Here is a 16,285-nt window from a genome sequence, read left to right as displayed (position 1 = left end):
AAATTTTGACGAAGTCACTAAGATTTTTGGGGAAAAACCTACATTTGGGCAAATTCTTGCTATGGCAAAACACAAAGGGATGACTTATCAGAGAAAGGGATATCCAAAATCGGAATGATCACAGAAAATTTTCTCCTCCTTCTTCTGAATTGAATTTTGACTTGGGCAATTGGGCGAATAATGCAAAGGTTTTTATTCCAGTGACAGAAATTGTAAAGATACCATCTCAAAGGGCCAAGTTACTAAGTGCCATTGAAGTTACTCAAAGGGAAGAAAATCCTAGTGACGAACCAGAAGATGAGGAAATTGTATTGAAAAGTATGAACTGTTATGTGGGGAATGAAGATCATCTACCATTTTATGTTACTTTGATAGTGAATGATCGTCTTTTACACAACTGCATGCTTGATTCAAGGGCTTCATCAAATGTCATTACCAAGAAAGTCATGGGGCGACTGAATTTAAGGGTATCTAGGCCCTATCACAACATATGTTCAATGGATTCTAAAAGAATTGAAGTGTGTGGGATAATTAAAGATTTATAGGTTTTCCTAGATGCATACACAGATAAAATAATGACTATGGAAATTGTTGTGATAGATGTTCCTGATTCATGGGGAATTGGGGAATGCTCCTATCAAGAAAATGGGCATCAAATCTAGGCGGTATCCTTCAAATGGACTTATCATATGCCACCATCCCCATGCCTGATAATACCTTTGTCAGACTTGATCGAGAGTTAGAGAAAAGATATCATGTTGAAGATCTAAGGAAACCCAACAATGAGATTATCTACAGATCATGCCAGACAAGAAGTGATGCAGTGTTGACAAATTTTCTTCCCCCCTTAACAAAACAGATTCAAAACGAAGAGATTAGGCATAGCTCAAAAGGCTGGGGTACTTCAAATATTCCATCAGAACATTTTCAAGACAAAGCAGTAGGATTGGAAATAAATGCATCATCATCACCATCGCAACTAACCAAGAAGAAAAGAAAAAAGCAAAAAAAGAAAAAAGATATAAAAAATGAACCACCAGTTTTGAGCAGGATCAAGCCTCAACGCATCAATAGTCGGAAAAGGAAAAGGAAGAGGTTTGGTATATCTGATGGCCACAAACATGTTAATATTGGGGCAAGTCATAGTCCCAAGATAGTCAAAATTGGGCAAGGCACATCAAAGAAAGAACCTATGGACTTGCCTGTGAGTAGGCAGGTTCTCAAGATGGATTTCACTGAAGACATCTGATGCCATGGGGCATCTTTTTGTATCATATTTCTAACCTTATCCCTTGTCATTTTTGTTTAATTAGTTTTATTTCATGAATAAATTATCATTTATGCTCTTAGAATAAATTTCAATTTCTTCATTTATGTACTTGATTTCATTTGATGATATTTTGAATGGATACTGCTGATATATGTCTTTTGTCGGTGGATACAAATTCCAAGTTCTTGCACACTATCACTTCATATCTAACATGCATCCCCATATGGAGCCAAATGTTGACCACTGGAGTGGCACCTAATGATTATAATGAAGACTCCATGCCCAAGGATAATCCAGAGGACACTTGTACCATCAGATATCATCAGTCAATAGAGTTTTTTAACTCTACTTCTATTTTCTCATCATTGTGAGATCCAAACATTTGGGCGAGGATGAAGTCTGAGGACTAGAGTTCAATTGTAACTTTGCCTTAGCATTAATTAATAAAATGAACCAAGAACAACATTCCATCACATTTCCTTTGGTTTAAAGTCTCACATGCAAATCTTATTTCAAGAGGCACTTTGGATGTAAGCATTGTAATCTCTTTTAATTTTGCAACAAAGTTTAATTTTCTCATACTTGGAAATTGACTCATCTTTTGGTTTAATTACATATAGTCATGAATGGTTGTTTTCACTTTCAAGTACTATTATTTTGGGTTGCAAACTTAATTGCATGTTGTCCTCTTGGTCTAACATTTGAGTTCTTTTTGTATCCTTTTGAGCAAGATAGTTTCCATGCTTTGATTTATAGACTTATTCATTTTGAAAGCATGTATAATATCTTGTGCTAACAATTTATTGTTTCACTTTTCAGGGTTATTTTGGCTTTCCATTTGAAAGCATTTCACTTCATTTTAATACAATTTCATTTCTTAAAGAGCAAATACTTGGAAGGCACTGGTTGTTTATGTATTTCATGTTTATCTTATGATGATTATTGCTCATATCAGTTTTTGCTTATAAATCTTATATAGATAATCTATTTAACTCTAACAATTCTCCTAGAAACTCACATCCTTTTTAACTTAACTTTTCATTAGGGACCACCCCCCTTAGCTAACCTAGGAGATAGCTCAAACAAAGAGAGTCAAGATTAGTTTGACAACCCCTTCTCTGATTTCCCTGCCACCAACCACACCTTGTGGGGTTGAAGGCTTTTCTCACTAACTTGTAGGTAGGTGTAGGCGGCAGGGTCAACAGGTCCTAGATTTGTCATACCTGCGGCTCTTGTATCTTTTAGGGGCATCATTGATGGTGGTCAACATCCCTTTAAGGCATAGAACAATATCAGAACTCCTTGATCAAGGTTGTAGGGATGACGTGGATGCAAAATATTTCTGGTTTCTCTTTGCATGTGGCATACCATTCAATGTTCTTCGCTCACCTTATTGGCATGAAATGGTTACCACCATCAATGATGCCCCTAAAGGATACAAGAGCCCCAGGTATGACAAATCTAGGACCATGGGACTTGATCAAGAAAAAGCCAAAATCAAAAATGCTTTGGGTAAATTCACAAATGCTTGGAATGAATATGAGTATCCATTGTATCTGATGGTTGGATAAATGTAAAAGGCAAGCCATTAATAAGTGCTTGTGGTGTGTCTTTTACTGGTGCAGTCTTCCTGGGGTGCCCATTGTATCTCATCACTACTCAGATAAGTTCAAGACCGACATCAACATTGCAGAACCATTAATTTAGACAATTGAAACTATCAGGCCATACAATGGCATCCAAGTCATTACCAATAATGCTTCTAATTGTAAGGTAGTGGGAGTAATCATTGAGGTAAGATACCCCAACATATTTTGGTTTGGGTGTTTGGTTCACACCATGAACCTTTTAATGCACGACATTATTCAGATAAAGGAACTTGAATATAAATGGATTGGTTCATTGTACAAGAAAGGCAAGTACATGATAAAGTTTATTATGAATCATACCAATGCCCATGGCCTTTTCTGCAGGCACTCAAGGTTGGAGCTATTGAAGATTGCAACGACTAGATTTGCTAGCTATTACCTCACCTTCAGGTGCCTTTTGAAGGTAAGAAAAGCATTGGCTAGCATGTTATCAAGTGAATCATGGCAGGTATTAAAGGATAGGGCTACAACCGCATTTGACAGGGAAGATTTTCAAGAGGTGGAGGACACTGTTCTTGATGGTCAATTTTGGGCAAGTGTGAAGAATGTTTTGCAGTTCACCAAGCCCATTTATAACATGATTCATTTTGCAAATACAGATGCATCGGTGATTGGGGAGGTGCATAAGCAGATGGATAGCATGCTAGGGAAAATCAAAGATATTGTTCAATTGAAAGATGTTCTCTTGTATAATCATATTCACAACCATGTGGTCAAAAGGTGGGATAATCTTAATGTTCCACTCCATGCCTTGGCATATGTCCTTACACCAAAATACTAATCTCCACCTTAGTTGGCCAAACTTGCACATGGGGTTGGCATTAGGAGAAAACCCCGTATAGATCCAAAGGTACAAAATGGGTACATACCAGCACTAGACAAATTGGTCCCTGACAAGGAGGAGTGTGCTAAATTGTGTGGAGAATTAAGCAAATACTTCAGTTGAACTGGAATGTTTAATACTTTGCATGTAATCAATGGTAGAGATACATTGGATCTTGTTGAATGGTAGAACATGTATGGCTCCAGGGTACCTTTGGCGAAATTGGAAATTAAAGTGCTTTCACGGGTGGTTAATACTTCTTCTGCAGAGAGGTGTTGGAGCACCTATAGCTTCATCCACAATGTCAAAAGAAACTGCCTCAATGAAAATCAGGCAGAAAGCTTGGTTTATGTACACTACAACTTGAGGTTGTTGACACATTATTGTGAGCAGGCTCGATTTGATAGAGCATATATCACTTGGGACAACAACCCAAAGGAGGATAATTTGGAGGATGGAGCCTTACATTTAGAACAGTTGGAAGTAGAACTTTTGGACGATGAGGATGACAGTCATCAAGCAATAGCAACAGCATCAACAACAATGCCACCCCCATCCACTAGCAAGGCTCAAGTTGCACCAACTTTGCCGCCACCTCCATCTGCAGCATTGCGTGGAGGTCATGTGCCTTCTGGTTCTAGACGTGGTTCACAACCATTGCAAAGTTAGACTATGTGGGAGGAGACTCCCATTGTTCATAGATCACGAGAAAAGAAATTAGAAGTTTCTCGTGGCAAGAAGAAATTTTAGTAGATAGTAGATTTACTTGTCTTTTCTAGTTTCTAGTACTTTTTATAACTATTGACTCTTTCATATTTATTATGGTATTTTTTGTAAACAATATATGACAATTTAAGTTTGAAGTTGGCAATTATAACTCATTGGTAATGAATTATGAATATGATGCTTCATGAAACATTTCATTTCATGTTTGATATTCTTTGTTATAGTTTGGTAATGGTTACAAGTACAACTTTAGTGATGACAAATGTTATATATTGAATTTTGAAACTTTGAAACTTTAAGGTTGATGAGAATCAAGATGTTGTGGACCTATGGTTGATGAAAATCATAAATACTAGATGATTGGTGTTATATAGTTGAATCCATGTTTTTATGTTTTATATAACTAATTCATCATTCTACATGTTTTTGTTGGCATATATGCATCAAAATATATAAAAATATATATTATATAAAAAAACACTCCCAAAAATGCTCCCAAACTGGAAGCTTTTGAAAATTGTCGCTCCCACTCCCACTTCTAAGCAGCCTCATGTTAGGCTTTTACCCACATGCTAAATATTGTCCCAACATTCTTTTGCATTTTACATTTCTTTCATTGTGGCTTTATATGCTTTTAATGTTCTTTTAGATGCATCTGTTGATTTGGGGTAGCATCGAATGTGCTCTAGCCATGAAAATTGGTGGAGAGGCTAAAGCACATGAAATCTACAAGACCCAGAAATGGTTTGAGGGAATTCTGCCCGGTGAAAGAGATATTAAAATAATTAATATTTTTAATGGGTTCCTAAGTCTAAACTTAGGAAAAATAAAATATTAATGGGTATTAATATAAAAATTAGTTAGAAGGTTCTAAATGACATGGATCAAGCCAAATCTAATCTTAACCGTTGATTAGAGATGTAATCTTAGCTGTTGAAGACTCAACAGAAAAAGTATAAGAGGAGGCTTAAGGGTCAGTTGGAGATACACAAGAGTGATCAGTCATTCGATTTACTAGAACGGGGTTGCTAAGTAAAGTCGAATCAGTGATTAGCAGCGAGGGGCGGTGAGTACTAGACAGAGAGGCAAAGATAGTGCCGAGAGACCAGCGCAGACGCAGAAGCCAGAGTAGGCTAAGCAGAGCCCCGCAAAGATAGCGCAAAGGCCAAAGGGCCTGCGTCATCCACGCAGAAGGCAGCAAGAGTGATGTAGAGGGTCCCAGAGGCTGCGCAATGCCTCAGAGGGCTAACACAGAGAGTTCTGAGGCTCACGCAGAGGCCAGGAGGGCTGACGCAGAGCTTCAGTGTTGCTGGAGAGGGTTTCGCGGGGCAGGTTTTCTGAATACCTGCTTCCGAATGGAGAGGTAACGATGTCGATTATTTTTCTCTGTCGGGTGAGCCAATTTGACACCTAGTTGTACTCAAGGATATACTGCATAATAATAAACCCTCAAAATTGTTGCACTGGTTTTCCCACATTGGGTTTTTCCGGGGACGAGTTGTCCAAAAATAACGGTGTCAATTGAGTGTTTGCTATTCTTTCAGTTGTTAATTTGTAGATGGTCGAGACTATATTGTGTTTATTTTAATGTTTATATGTTTAAATAACTTGTTTGTAATTAACAAGTAGGAGAAATAAACCAGAAGAATACAGATAAAATTTATAACGGGTAGACTTAGAAATTTCAACATGGTATCAGAGCATGGTTGCAGATCACAGGAGAGCTGCAGGCGTCAGCTGAAGCAGAGCATTTGTAGCAGAATCAGTTGTCCCGAGTGACAGAAGTTGATCCTTGCAGAAAGCGACAGAAGAAGGGTTGACACAGAGGGACCGCGTCATCAGTCCAGGCTAGAGAGAGGCCGGCGGAGAGGCTGAGGAGGGAAAAAAGAGGCTCACGCAGAGACCAGGAGGGTTGATGCAGTTGGTTGAGGGAGCATTTTTGCCAATGTCAGGATTGCGCAGAGCCTAGAGGCTCAGTCCTTCAGTTGCTGGGGCATAGGACGCTGTGGGCAATTTGCGGGAGTGACGTTGGTGGGGTACTGTGGGCAGAAAAGTACCTAACAGGGCAAAACCAAAGTAGAGGGAGTCGTTATCGAGGCAGATTTCTAGCCAAGGAATCCGGATCGATGTTGCAGGAGCACAGAAGATCGGAGAGGTGCGACTTGACGAGTGGCAGAAGGATTTCCAGAAGGGAAATCACGACTCAGAAGGAGTCGAAGAGAGAACTTCCGAAGGGAAGTAGAGAGACTTGGAGGAGTCGACTAGAAGAGTAAAGAGATGGCCATGAATGGGCTGAGGGATCAAGACAGGCTGGACGGGGCGTCCAACTTTGTGGTCTGGAAGGCCAGGATCCTGTCCATTCTAGATAGACATCGCATCAAGGCCTTTGCCTTGAGAACAGTGGCGATCCCAGTTGACCCAGTTGATAATGAAAAGTACGAGGAGGCAATGGCCAAGGCAAAATGTATCATCCTTGATGGGGTCAAGGATCATGTGGTCCAACATATTGCCGAGAAGGAGATGGCAAAGGAAATGTGGGACGCCTTGAAGACATTGTACCAGCATACTTCTGTGCAGAGGAAGATGTTACTTGAGAATCAGTTGCGGTCATACCAGATGCAGAAGGGGGAGTAGATAGATCACTTCCTCGGTCGGTTGAAGGAGATTCGGGACCAACTGACTTCCATAGGGGCCACGCCAGATCAAGAGATGTTGGTGAGGACCGCTCTAAACGCAGTCTCTGAGGAGTGGGAGACATTTGTCCAGAGCATACTGGGCAGGGCGAATCTTCCAAATTGGGAAGAATTGTGGGCGGCTCTTCGTCAAGAAGAGATCAGACGGCTGAGCAAGACGGGAAGTAGCAGCAAAGGAGTCTGAATCAAGAAGGAAGAGGAAGAGGATGCAGCTCTGGCATCTGTGGGAAAGCAGGAGAAGAGGAAGAAAAAGGACCTCTCCAAGGTCAAATGCTTCAACTGTGGGGAACTAGGTCATTATGCAAACCAATGTCTGAGGAAGAAGAACAAGGGAGAGGCGTCTGACTCTAAGGCAGCGCCAGCAAAGGTAGAAAAGGAGGTAGAGGAGGATGACGATTGTGCCATGAGTGCTCATGTACCTCTAGAGAAGAGGTGGGGAGACATCGAGTTGTAGTTAGGAGGCCTACAGGCAATAAGGGGCAGGATCCTTGAGGTACCCAACCTCTTGGATTATACCTTGCTACAGGAGCCCTGAAAAGAGAGTAGCGAGACTGGCGGATGTCGATAGAGACAGATGCGGATGAAGCCGCGATGAGTGCTACAGTGCAGGGGTCCCCGGGCAGCGCGAGGCTAGCAGGATGCAACAGTGCAGGATGGCACAGAGAGGTTTGCAGCGGTGCGAGATGCAGGGAGTTGTTGTGGCAGCGCAGAGGTAGTAGAGGAAGCACTTGATAGCGGCAGAGAGAGCTTCAGCATCGGGAGTTGCAGTGCAATAGCAGTTGGCAGTAGCACGATGCAGCATGATGAGAGGGGGTTGCAGTGCAGATGCAGTGTTGGGAGAAAGGACCAGCGACAGCACGGATGTAGAGGGAGCTGTCGTACAGATGCCACAGTGGCAGTGGCAGAGAAATGGGCAGCAGTACAAGATGCAGCAGTGTAGAGGATGTTGGGCGGGGAGGCCTAGCATCAGCACAGGTATCAGTGCCATGTAATCAAAGTGATGCTCAGTGAGGAGTATTACTAGGGCACAGTCCTCGCTAAGAGGGAGTGTTGATTTGGGGTAGCATCGAATGTGCTCTAGCCATGAAAATTGGTGGAGAGGCTAAAGCACATGAGATCTCCAAGACCCATAAATGGTTTTGGGGAATTCCGCCCAGTGAAGGAGATATTAAAATAATTAATATTTTTAATGGGTTCCTAAGTCTAAACTTAGGAAAATAAAAATATTAATGGGTATTAATATAAAAATGGGTTAGAAGGTTCTAAATGACATGGATCAAGCCAAACCTAAGCTTAACCGTTGATTAGAGATGTAATCTTGGTCGTTGATCAGTCATTCGATTTACTAGAGCGGAGTTGCTAAGTAAAGTCGAATCAGTGATCAGAAGCGAGGGGCAATGAGTACCGGATAGAGAGGCAGAGATACTGCCGAAAGACTAGCACAAAGGCAGAGAGGCAGACGTAGAAGCCAGAGCAGGCCACGCAGAGCCCAACAGAGATAGCGCAAAGTCTAAAGGGCCTGCGTCATCCACGCAGAAGGCAGCAGGAGTGACGCAGAGGATCCCAGAGGCTGCGCAATGCCTCAGAGGGCTGACACAGAGGGTTCTTAGGTTGATGCATCAGTGTTGCTGGAGAGGGTTTCGTGGGGCAAGTTTTCTGAATACCTACTTCAGAATAGAGAGGTATTACTGCCGGTCATTTTTCTCTGTCGAGTGGGCCAATTTGACACCCAATTGTACTCAAGGATATACTACATAATAATAAACCCTCAAAATTGTTGCACCAGTTTTCCCGCATTGGGTTTTTCCAAGGGCGAGTTGTCCAAAAATAACAGTGTCACTTGTGTGTTTGCTATTCTTTCAGTTGTTGATCTGTAGATGATTAAGACTATATTGCGTTTATTTCAATGTTTATATGTTTAAATAACTTGTTTGTAATTAACAAGAAGGAGAAATAAACCAGAAGAATACAAATAAAATTTCTAACGGTTAGACTGAGAAATTTCAACAAGGTATCAAAGCATGGTTGCAGATCACAGGAGAGTTGAAGGCATCAGCCAAAGCAGAGCATTTGTAGTAGAATCAGCTGTCCCGTGTGACAGAAGTTGATCCTTGCAGAAAGCAACAGAAGAAGGGTTGACACAGAGGGACTACGTCATCAATCCGGGCCAGAGAGAGGCCAACGCAGAGGCTAAGGAGGGCAAAAAGAGGCTCACGCAAAGCCACGCAGAGACCAGGAGGGTTGATGCAGCTGGTCGAGGGAGCATTTTTGCCAGTGTCGGGATTGCGCAGAGCCTAGAGGCTCAGTCCTTCAGTTGTTGGGCCATAGAAAGTTGTGGGCAATTTGCGGGAGTGAAGCTTGTGGGGTACTGTGGGCAATTTGCGGGAGTGAAGCTTGTGGGGTACTGTGGACAGAAAAGTACCTAACAGGGCAAAACCAAGGTAGAGGGAGTCGCTAATGAGGTGGATTTCTAGCCAAGGAATCCGGATCAGTGTTTCAAGAGCACAGAAGATCGGAGAGGTGCGATTTGACGAGTGGCAGAAAGATTTCCAGAAGGGAAATTGCGACTCAGAAGGAGTCAAAGAGAGAACTTCCGAAGGGAAGTAGAGAGACTTGGAGGAGTCAACTAAAAGAGTAAAGAGATGGCCATAAATGGGCTGAGGGATCAAGACAGGTTGGACGGGGCATCCAACTTTGTGGTCTGGAAAGCCAGGATCCTATCCATTCTAGATAGACATCGGGAAGTAGAGAGACTTGGAGGAGTCAACTAAAAGAGTAAAGAGATGGCCATAAATGGGCTGAGGGATCAAGACAGGCTGGACGGGGCATCCAACTTTGTGGTCTGGAAAGCCAGGATCCTATCCATTCTAGATAGACATCGCATCAAGGCCTTCGCCTTGAGAACAGTGGCGATCCCAGTTGAACCGTTTGATAATGAAAAGTACGAGGAGGCAATGGCCAAGGCGAAATGTATCATCCTTGATGGGGTCAAGGATCATGTGGTCCAACATATTGCTGAGAAGGAGACGGCAAAGGAAATGTGGGACGCCTTGAAGACATTGTACCAGCATACTTCCGTGTAGAGGAAGATGTTACTTGAGAATCAGCTGCGATCATACCAGATGCAGAAGGGGGAGCAGATAGATCACTTCCTCGGTCAGTTGAAGGAAATCCGGGACCAACTGACTTCCATAGGGGCCAAGCCGGATCAAGAGATGTTGGTGAGGACCGCTCTAAACGCAATCTTCGAGGAGTGGGAGACATTTGTTCAGAGCACACTTGGGCAGGGCGAATATTCCAGATTGGGAGGAATTGTGCGCGGATCTTCGTCAAGAAGAGATCAAACAGTTGAGCAAGACGGGAAGTAGCAGCAAAGGAGTCCAGATCAAGAAGGAAAAGGAAGAGGATGCAGCTCTGGCATCTGCGGGAAAGCAGGAGAAGAGGAAGAAAAAGGACCTCTCCAAGGTCAAATGCTTCAACTGTGGAGAACTAGGTCATTATGTGACCCTGTGTCCGAGTAAGAAGAACAAGGGAGAGGCATCTGACTCTAAGGCAACGCCAGCGAAGGCAGAAAAGGAGGTAGAGGAGGATGACGATTGTGCCATGAGTGCTCATGTACCTCTAAAGAAGAGGTGGGGAGACATCGAGCTGTAGTCAGGAGGACTACAGGCGATGAGGGGCAGGATCCTTGAGTTACCCAACCTCTTGGATTATACCTTGCTACGGGAGCCCCGCAGAGAGAATAGCAGGGCTGGCGGATGTCAGTAGAGACGGATGCGGATGAAGTGGCGAAGAGTGCCACAGTGCAGGAGTCCCCGAGCAGCACAAGGCTAGCAGGATGCAACAGTGCATGATGGCACAAAGAGGTTTACAGCGATGCAAGATGTAGGGAGTTGTTGCAGCAACGCAGAGGCAGTAGAGGAAGCACTTGATAGTGGCAAAGAGAGCTACAGCATCGGGAGTGTTTCTAGCCTAACAAGGATGTCAGTAGTTGGCTGGATCAATTACTTACTTCTAAGTAACTGAGTTGCAGTGCAGTAGTAGTTGGCAGTAGCACGATGCAGCATGATGAGAGGGGGTTGCAATGCAAATGCAGTGTTTGGAGAAAGGACCAGCAACAACACAGATGCAAAGGGAGATGTCGTACGGATGTAATAGTGGCAGTGGCAAAGCCATGGGCAGCAGTACAGGATGCAGCCGTGCAAAGGATGTTGAGTAGGGAGGCCTCGCATCAACAGAGGTACCGGTGCCATATAATCAGAGTGATGCTCAGTGAGGAGTATTACTAGAGCACAGTCCTCGCTAAGAGGGAGTGTTGATTTGGGGTAGCATCAAATGTGCTCTAGCCATGAAAATTGGTGGAGAGGCTAAAGCACATGAGATCTCCAAGACCCAGAAATGGTTTGGGGGAACTCTACGTGGTGAAGGAGATATTAAAATAATTAATATTTTTAATGGGTTCCTAAGTCTAAAGTTAGAAAAATAAAAATATTAATGGGTATTAATATAAAAATGGGTTAGAAGGTTCTAAATGACATGGATCAAGCCAAATCTAATCTTAACCGCTGATTAGAGATGTAATCTCGGCAGTTGAAGACATACAAGAGGAGGCTTGAGGTTCAGTTGGAGATACACCAGTGATCAGTCATTCGATTTACTAGAGCGGGGCTGCTAAGTAAAGTCGAATCAGTGATTAGCAGTGAGGGGCAGTGGGTACTGGACAGAGAGGCAGAGATAGTGCCAAGAGACCAGCGCAGAGGTAGAGATAGTGCCAAGAGACCAGCGCAGAGGCAGAGAGGTAGACGCAGAAGCCAGAGCAGGCCACGTAGAGCCCAGCAGAGACAGCGCAGAGGCCAGAGGGCCTGGATCATCCACGCAGAAAGCAGCAGGAGTGACGCAAAGGGTCCCAGAGGTTGCGCAGTGCCTCAAAGGGCTGACACAGAGAGTTTTGAGGCTGACGCAGAGCTTCAGTGTTGTTGGAGACGGTTTCGTAGGGTAAGTTTTCTGAATACCTTCTTCCGAATAGAGAGGTATTACTGCCGGTTATTTTTCTCTGTCGGGTGAGCCAGTTTGACACCCAGTTGTACTCAAGGATATACTGCATAATAATAAACCCTCAGAATTACTGCACCGGTTTTCCCGCATTGGGTTTTTCCGGGGATGAGTTGTCCAAAAATAACGGTGTCACTTGTGTGTTTGCTATTCTTTCAGTTGTCGATCCGTAGATGGTTGAGACGGTATTATGTTTATTTCGATGTTTATATGTTTAAATAACTTGTTTGTAATTAACAAGTAGGAAAAATAAACCAGAAGAATACAGATAAAATTTCTAACGGGTAGACTTAGAAATTTCAACAGCATCAACCTCCAAGGCCAAGTTTCTGAAATCTAACTCAAGGACGTGGATATAGAGTGCCAATCCCAATGACCAATGACTACCAACTGGAATAATGGAGATGGATAATTGGGAGAGATGGAAAGTGGTATGGATTACCTTGGGTATGCTATATCATTCAATGCCTCCGTAGTAGTACCCTTCATAAACCCTAAGGCCTCAAAAGAGGGCCTACTAGACTAGAGTCAAAATCTGACCTCCCAAGTGAAGTCTGGGAACAAGGATAGATTGGTCAATCATCCACTTTGTCCCATGATTCATATCAATACGCCCATAACATTGAATGAAAGCACCTTATTGCTAGAATGGTTAGAGTACCTGCCAAAAGAGACGACCCACCTTCCTTCAAGAAAACTGCTAGATGGGAGAGAGATATGACCAAAGCGATGGGTGGAGAACTCTGGAATAGTGCTACGCGTTGACAACCATGGGGCTAATGGTTGGCTAGCTATCAAATGAGGAGAAAAAAATTCTCATATGGGTTACCCACTTTGGTGGGTAACAAGGGCCAAGTGTGAGTCCTAGGCAACTTTGGCAAAATAGATACCCCACACCCATGAAAAGTGGCATAGGGACTTGTCCTCACGCACTAGGGGGCACATCCCATGCTTTTCCCTGTCCCGACAAACTAGGGAGTATAGGGAGATGTCCCTTTTGGCAAGGGAGGTCCTTGAGGACATGGGCGACATCCTCCATGTCCAAGGATCATTTCCCCCCAGTACAAAATATCCAAGCATCCTCACCGACTTCATGGATACTCAACACCCCCTATCCAATCCGGCACATATGTGCCAATTAAGAAAAAAATTTAGTCACTCACTAGTTCAACATTCAAACCATAACAAGTATTATTTATGTGGTGTGTGCCTGAAGATTATGTTGATATGTTTTTGTCATCCAATCCGGCACATATGTGCCATTCACAAGAATTTGTTGTCGCTCACTAGTTCAGCATTCAAACCATGACAAGTATTAATTATGTGATATGTGCTTGAACTTGAAGATTATGTTAATATGTTTTTGTAATGAGGGATAATCATAACAATAGTTTTGATTCCGATGTTTGATAGGGTCCTGTACCATATATTTGAATTTTGTTTCTTCTATTCGAGGTTTCAATATCCAAGCAGGCTAGAAATCCTATTGGACTTACTATTTAACAATCCATTGAATTGTATTATAGTCCTGTGCTTTAGAATCTCTATCCTTACTTTATAATGTTTTTTAATATTTTTTATATTTTTAATTTTGAAAATTCTTTGTTGTCCTTGTCTTCGGACCGTGAAAGTTCAGTGTTTGCTGATATCACGACCTATCCCAAGATTTTCAAGGCAATGATAATATCACCCTAATATATCATGATATATTCAAAACCAATATTTGGCAGTAATTACCAATATTTCCCAATATTTTCCTGATATTTTTCAATGATATTTATATATGTTTTATAATTTCCAATATTTCATGGTATTTTCCGAGGTATTGCCATATTCTGTGCCCTAGGCAATATATTCACTGTCACGGTATTTGCAACATTGTCTGAAACTCTGTGCAATATAAGGGGACACTAAGAGGATTGTAAGCTTCATACGCAAGAACTGGCATATTATATTGCAGTTACCTTGTCCAACTGGATAGCAAAATCCAAAATCAGAATCCCTACGTTACCCATCTGAAATGAGTACTGGAACACCAAAAGGACATGAAGCCGTAGTATAAGAAACTCAATGCTACAGTAAGTATGGACTATCACCTGTAGCTGCACCCAAAACCTACAACTGCGAAAGCTAATGGAGGCCATCTATCTAGCCAAGCACAGATGGAACACACCAATATAGGTATGGAGGACTTCAATATGCAATGCTGTGCAGGAGGTTTATTCATGTCAAATCAGTATATGAACTTGTGTTCTCATGTGTCTGTGCGACCGAAATGCTCACCCAGTCAGCCAAGTACGTGATGGAAAAAGTTTTAAGCTTCCCCAGATTAATTTGGTCGATATCTTGCTGAGGATAAACAACCGTATAGAACTTCTGTAAGTCAATAAAGTTAATATACATGTTGAGCCTCGAGGATAATACCTGCATAGAAATTATCTCTGTGAGAAAACATGGCAGCAATTCCAAAATCCAAGTTTAATAGCCCAATGCTTCTACCACAGAAAATTGCAGAGGGATCTTGTCAACGTTTCCTGGGTACACTTGTGAGATCAATGAAGTACTCAGCTGCCCAGCAAGCCTCCATTCTTTCTGTGGTCTACCCTGCCTGATTGGCATAAGTTTCAAAGAGGCGAGGCTGGGTGCAAGCCAGGGGTGAATTTGGCAGAATAGCTACTCCTCACACATGGCACCAAAGCCCGCGATATGCAGTGCAGTTTCTTTAAGGTGAGTTTCTCAAAGCGCTTCCAAATATATAAACAATGTGGGTAGAACATAAAGCTACAAGTTCTGGAGTTTTTAGCAATTGGGCTCCTCGATGATCATAAATAGGTCAGCTCTATGATTAACATGGAACTAGAAGCAGATGAAGGTTTGTTTCCTCATTGTATGAAGCTAATAAAACAATATTGAAAAATTGGGGAAAATTTTTCATGAGTCGGCGGGTTGCTAAATTATACAAAATTGGCAAATTCAAGTTAGGATTGGGCCTTAACAATAGTAGCTTAAATGGTTCTGGTCGAGAGATTGTGAGTGTGAACAGTTTCAATCCAGGAGGACTCGTTTTATTATTATTTGTAGAAACAGCACAAGTAAATTGATATTCATGGGCCAATATGCTTACTTCTTTTTAAACGCTGGATCTCTGACTTGATGAAATTGGGTAAATAAAGAAATAAAGAGTAACTTACAGCCATGCAAACGATTCGAAAGCCTGGTCTTCGGATAGTTTGCTGCGTATTAAAGTAACCCGGTCTGTGTCTTTGAGTCTTCAGCGAAAGTTGTTGTCCATTGTGGTGAGTTAAAATGGAGTTGGAACAGGGCATTGACAAGGATACCATGCTGACAAAGAATGGTGGTGTTGGCCAAGGCACAGTGAATGTGGGTGAGTAGATATGAATGGGCGTAAGCTTCATCCAAACACACAAATGTTTTGCAGCTCCACCGCTCAGAACAACTGGTTCCGGGGATAATGTTGGAGTTTAAACCAAATATACTTGTGTTCTTATAAATAGGTGATTGGTTTAGAGTATTTATTCACCACGACTTTGGAATGACGAGGCTATGCAAAACGGGAGCGATTGCGTCCGAATTGAATGGACTTTGCAATGAAATAAATTAAACATATATGTAGACAGAGTCATTAGTGCCCCGTGCAGCATTTTTTCAAAAAAATCTCAAATCAAGGAGAGTGAGTTTGAATTATTTTTTTATAGGTGGAAATGGATTTAGCACTACTAAAATTTATTAAAGTTTGATAGGTATAATTTTGATTTCTCAAAATTTATGTAGGATTTTAACAAAATTTATATCAAAATTTCCACTATTTTTTAAGCTAATTTATATACTACACTTTTTTTAATTATACGGTATTTTTTTAAATTATATATTTATTTGTAATTTCTTTTAAAAAAATAAACTAGTACAATAATCATAATTATTAAACACTTACTTTATAATTAAATTATATTTTTATTTTAATTCATTGTTAATTAACAATGTGGAACCTGACATTTGGTTTTTCTAGGAACACGGGGCGGAGAGCGGCATTCTAATCTAGGGTTTGAGTTAG

The 16,285-nt window shown here is 41.9% G+C and overlaps 1 protein-coding gene across 2 annotated transcripts in view; it reads right to left on the bottom strand.

Moving 5' to 3' along the window:
- Positions 1 to 15,774, bottom strand: part of LOC149200370 (peptide chain release factor APG3, chloroplastic-like) — a 388,882-nt gene extending 373,108 nt beyond the window's left edge. Inside the window, exon 1 of one of the 2 annotated variants that reach the window (XM_089402693.1) lies at positions 15,405 to 15,774. In XM_089402693.1, coding sequence (XP_089258819.1) covers positions 15,405 to 15,629 — 225 coding nt within the window. In that variant the 5' untranslated portion in view covers positions 15,630 to 15,774. The remainder of the gene's footprint in view (positions 1 to 15,404) is intronic. The other variant, XM_089402692.1, reaches the window with a different exon arrangement.
- Positions 15,775 to 16,285: the final 511 nt, after the last annotated feature.

Source organism: Pinus tabuliformis, chromosome 2_1, assembly GCF_031772625.1.
Source record: "Pinus tabuliformis cultivar Carrire ecotype Pingquan chromosome 2_1, CPIR1, whole genome shotgun sequence".
NCBI classification, from domain to species: domain Eukaryota; kingdom Viridiplantae; phylum Streptophyta; class Pinopsida; order Pinales; family Pinaceae; genus Pinus; species Pinus tabuliformis.
This window is presented reverse-complemented; position numbering and strand designations above follow the sequence as displayed.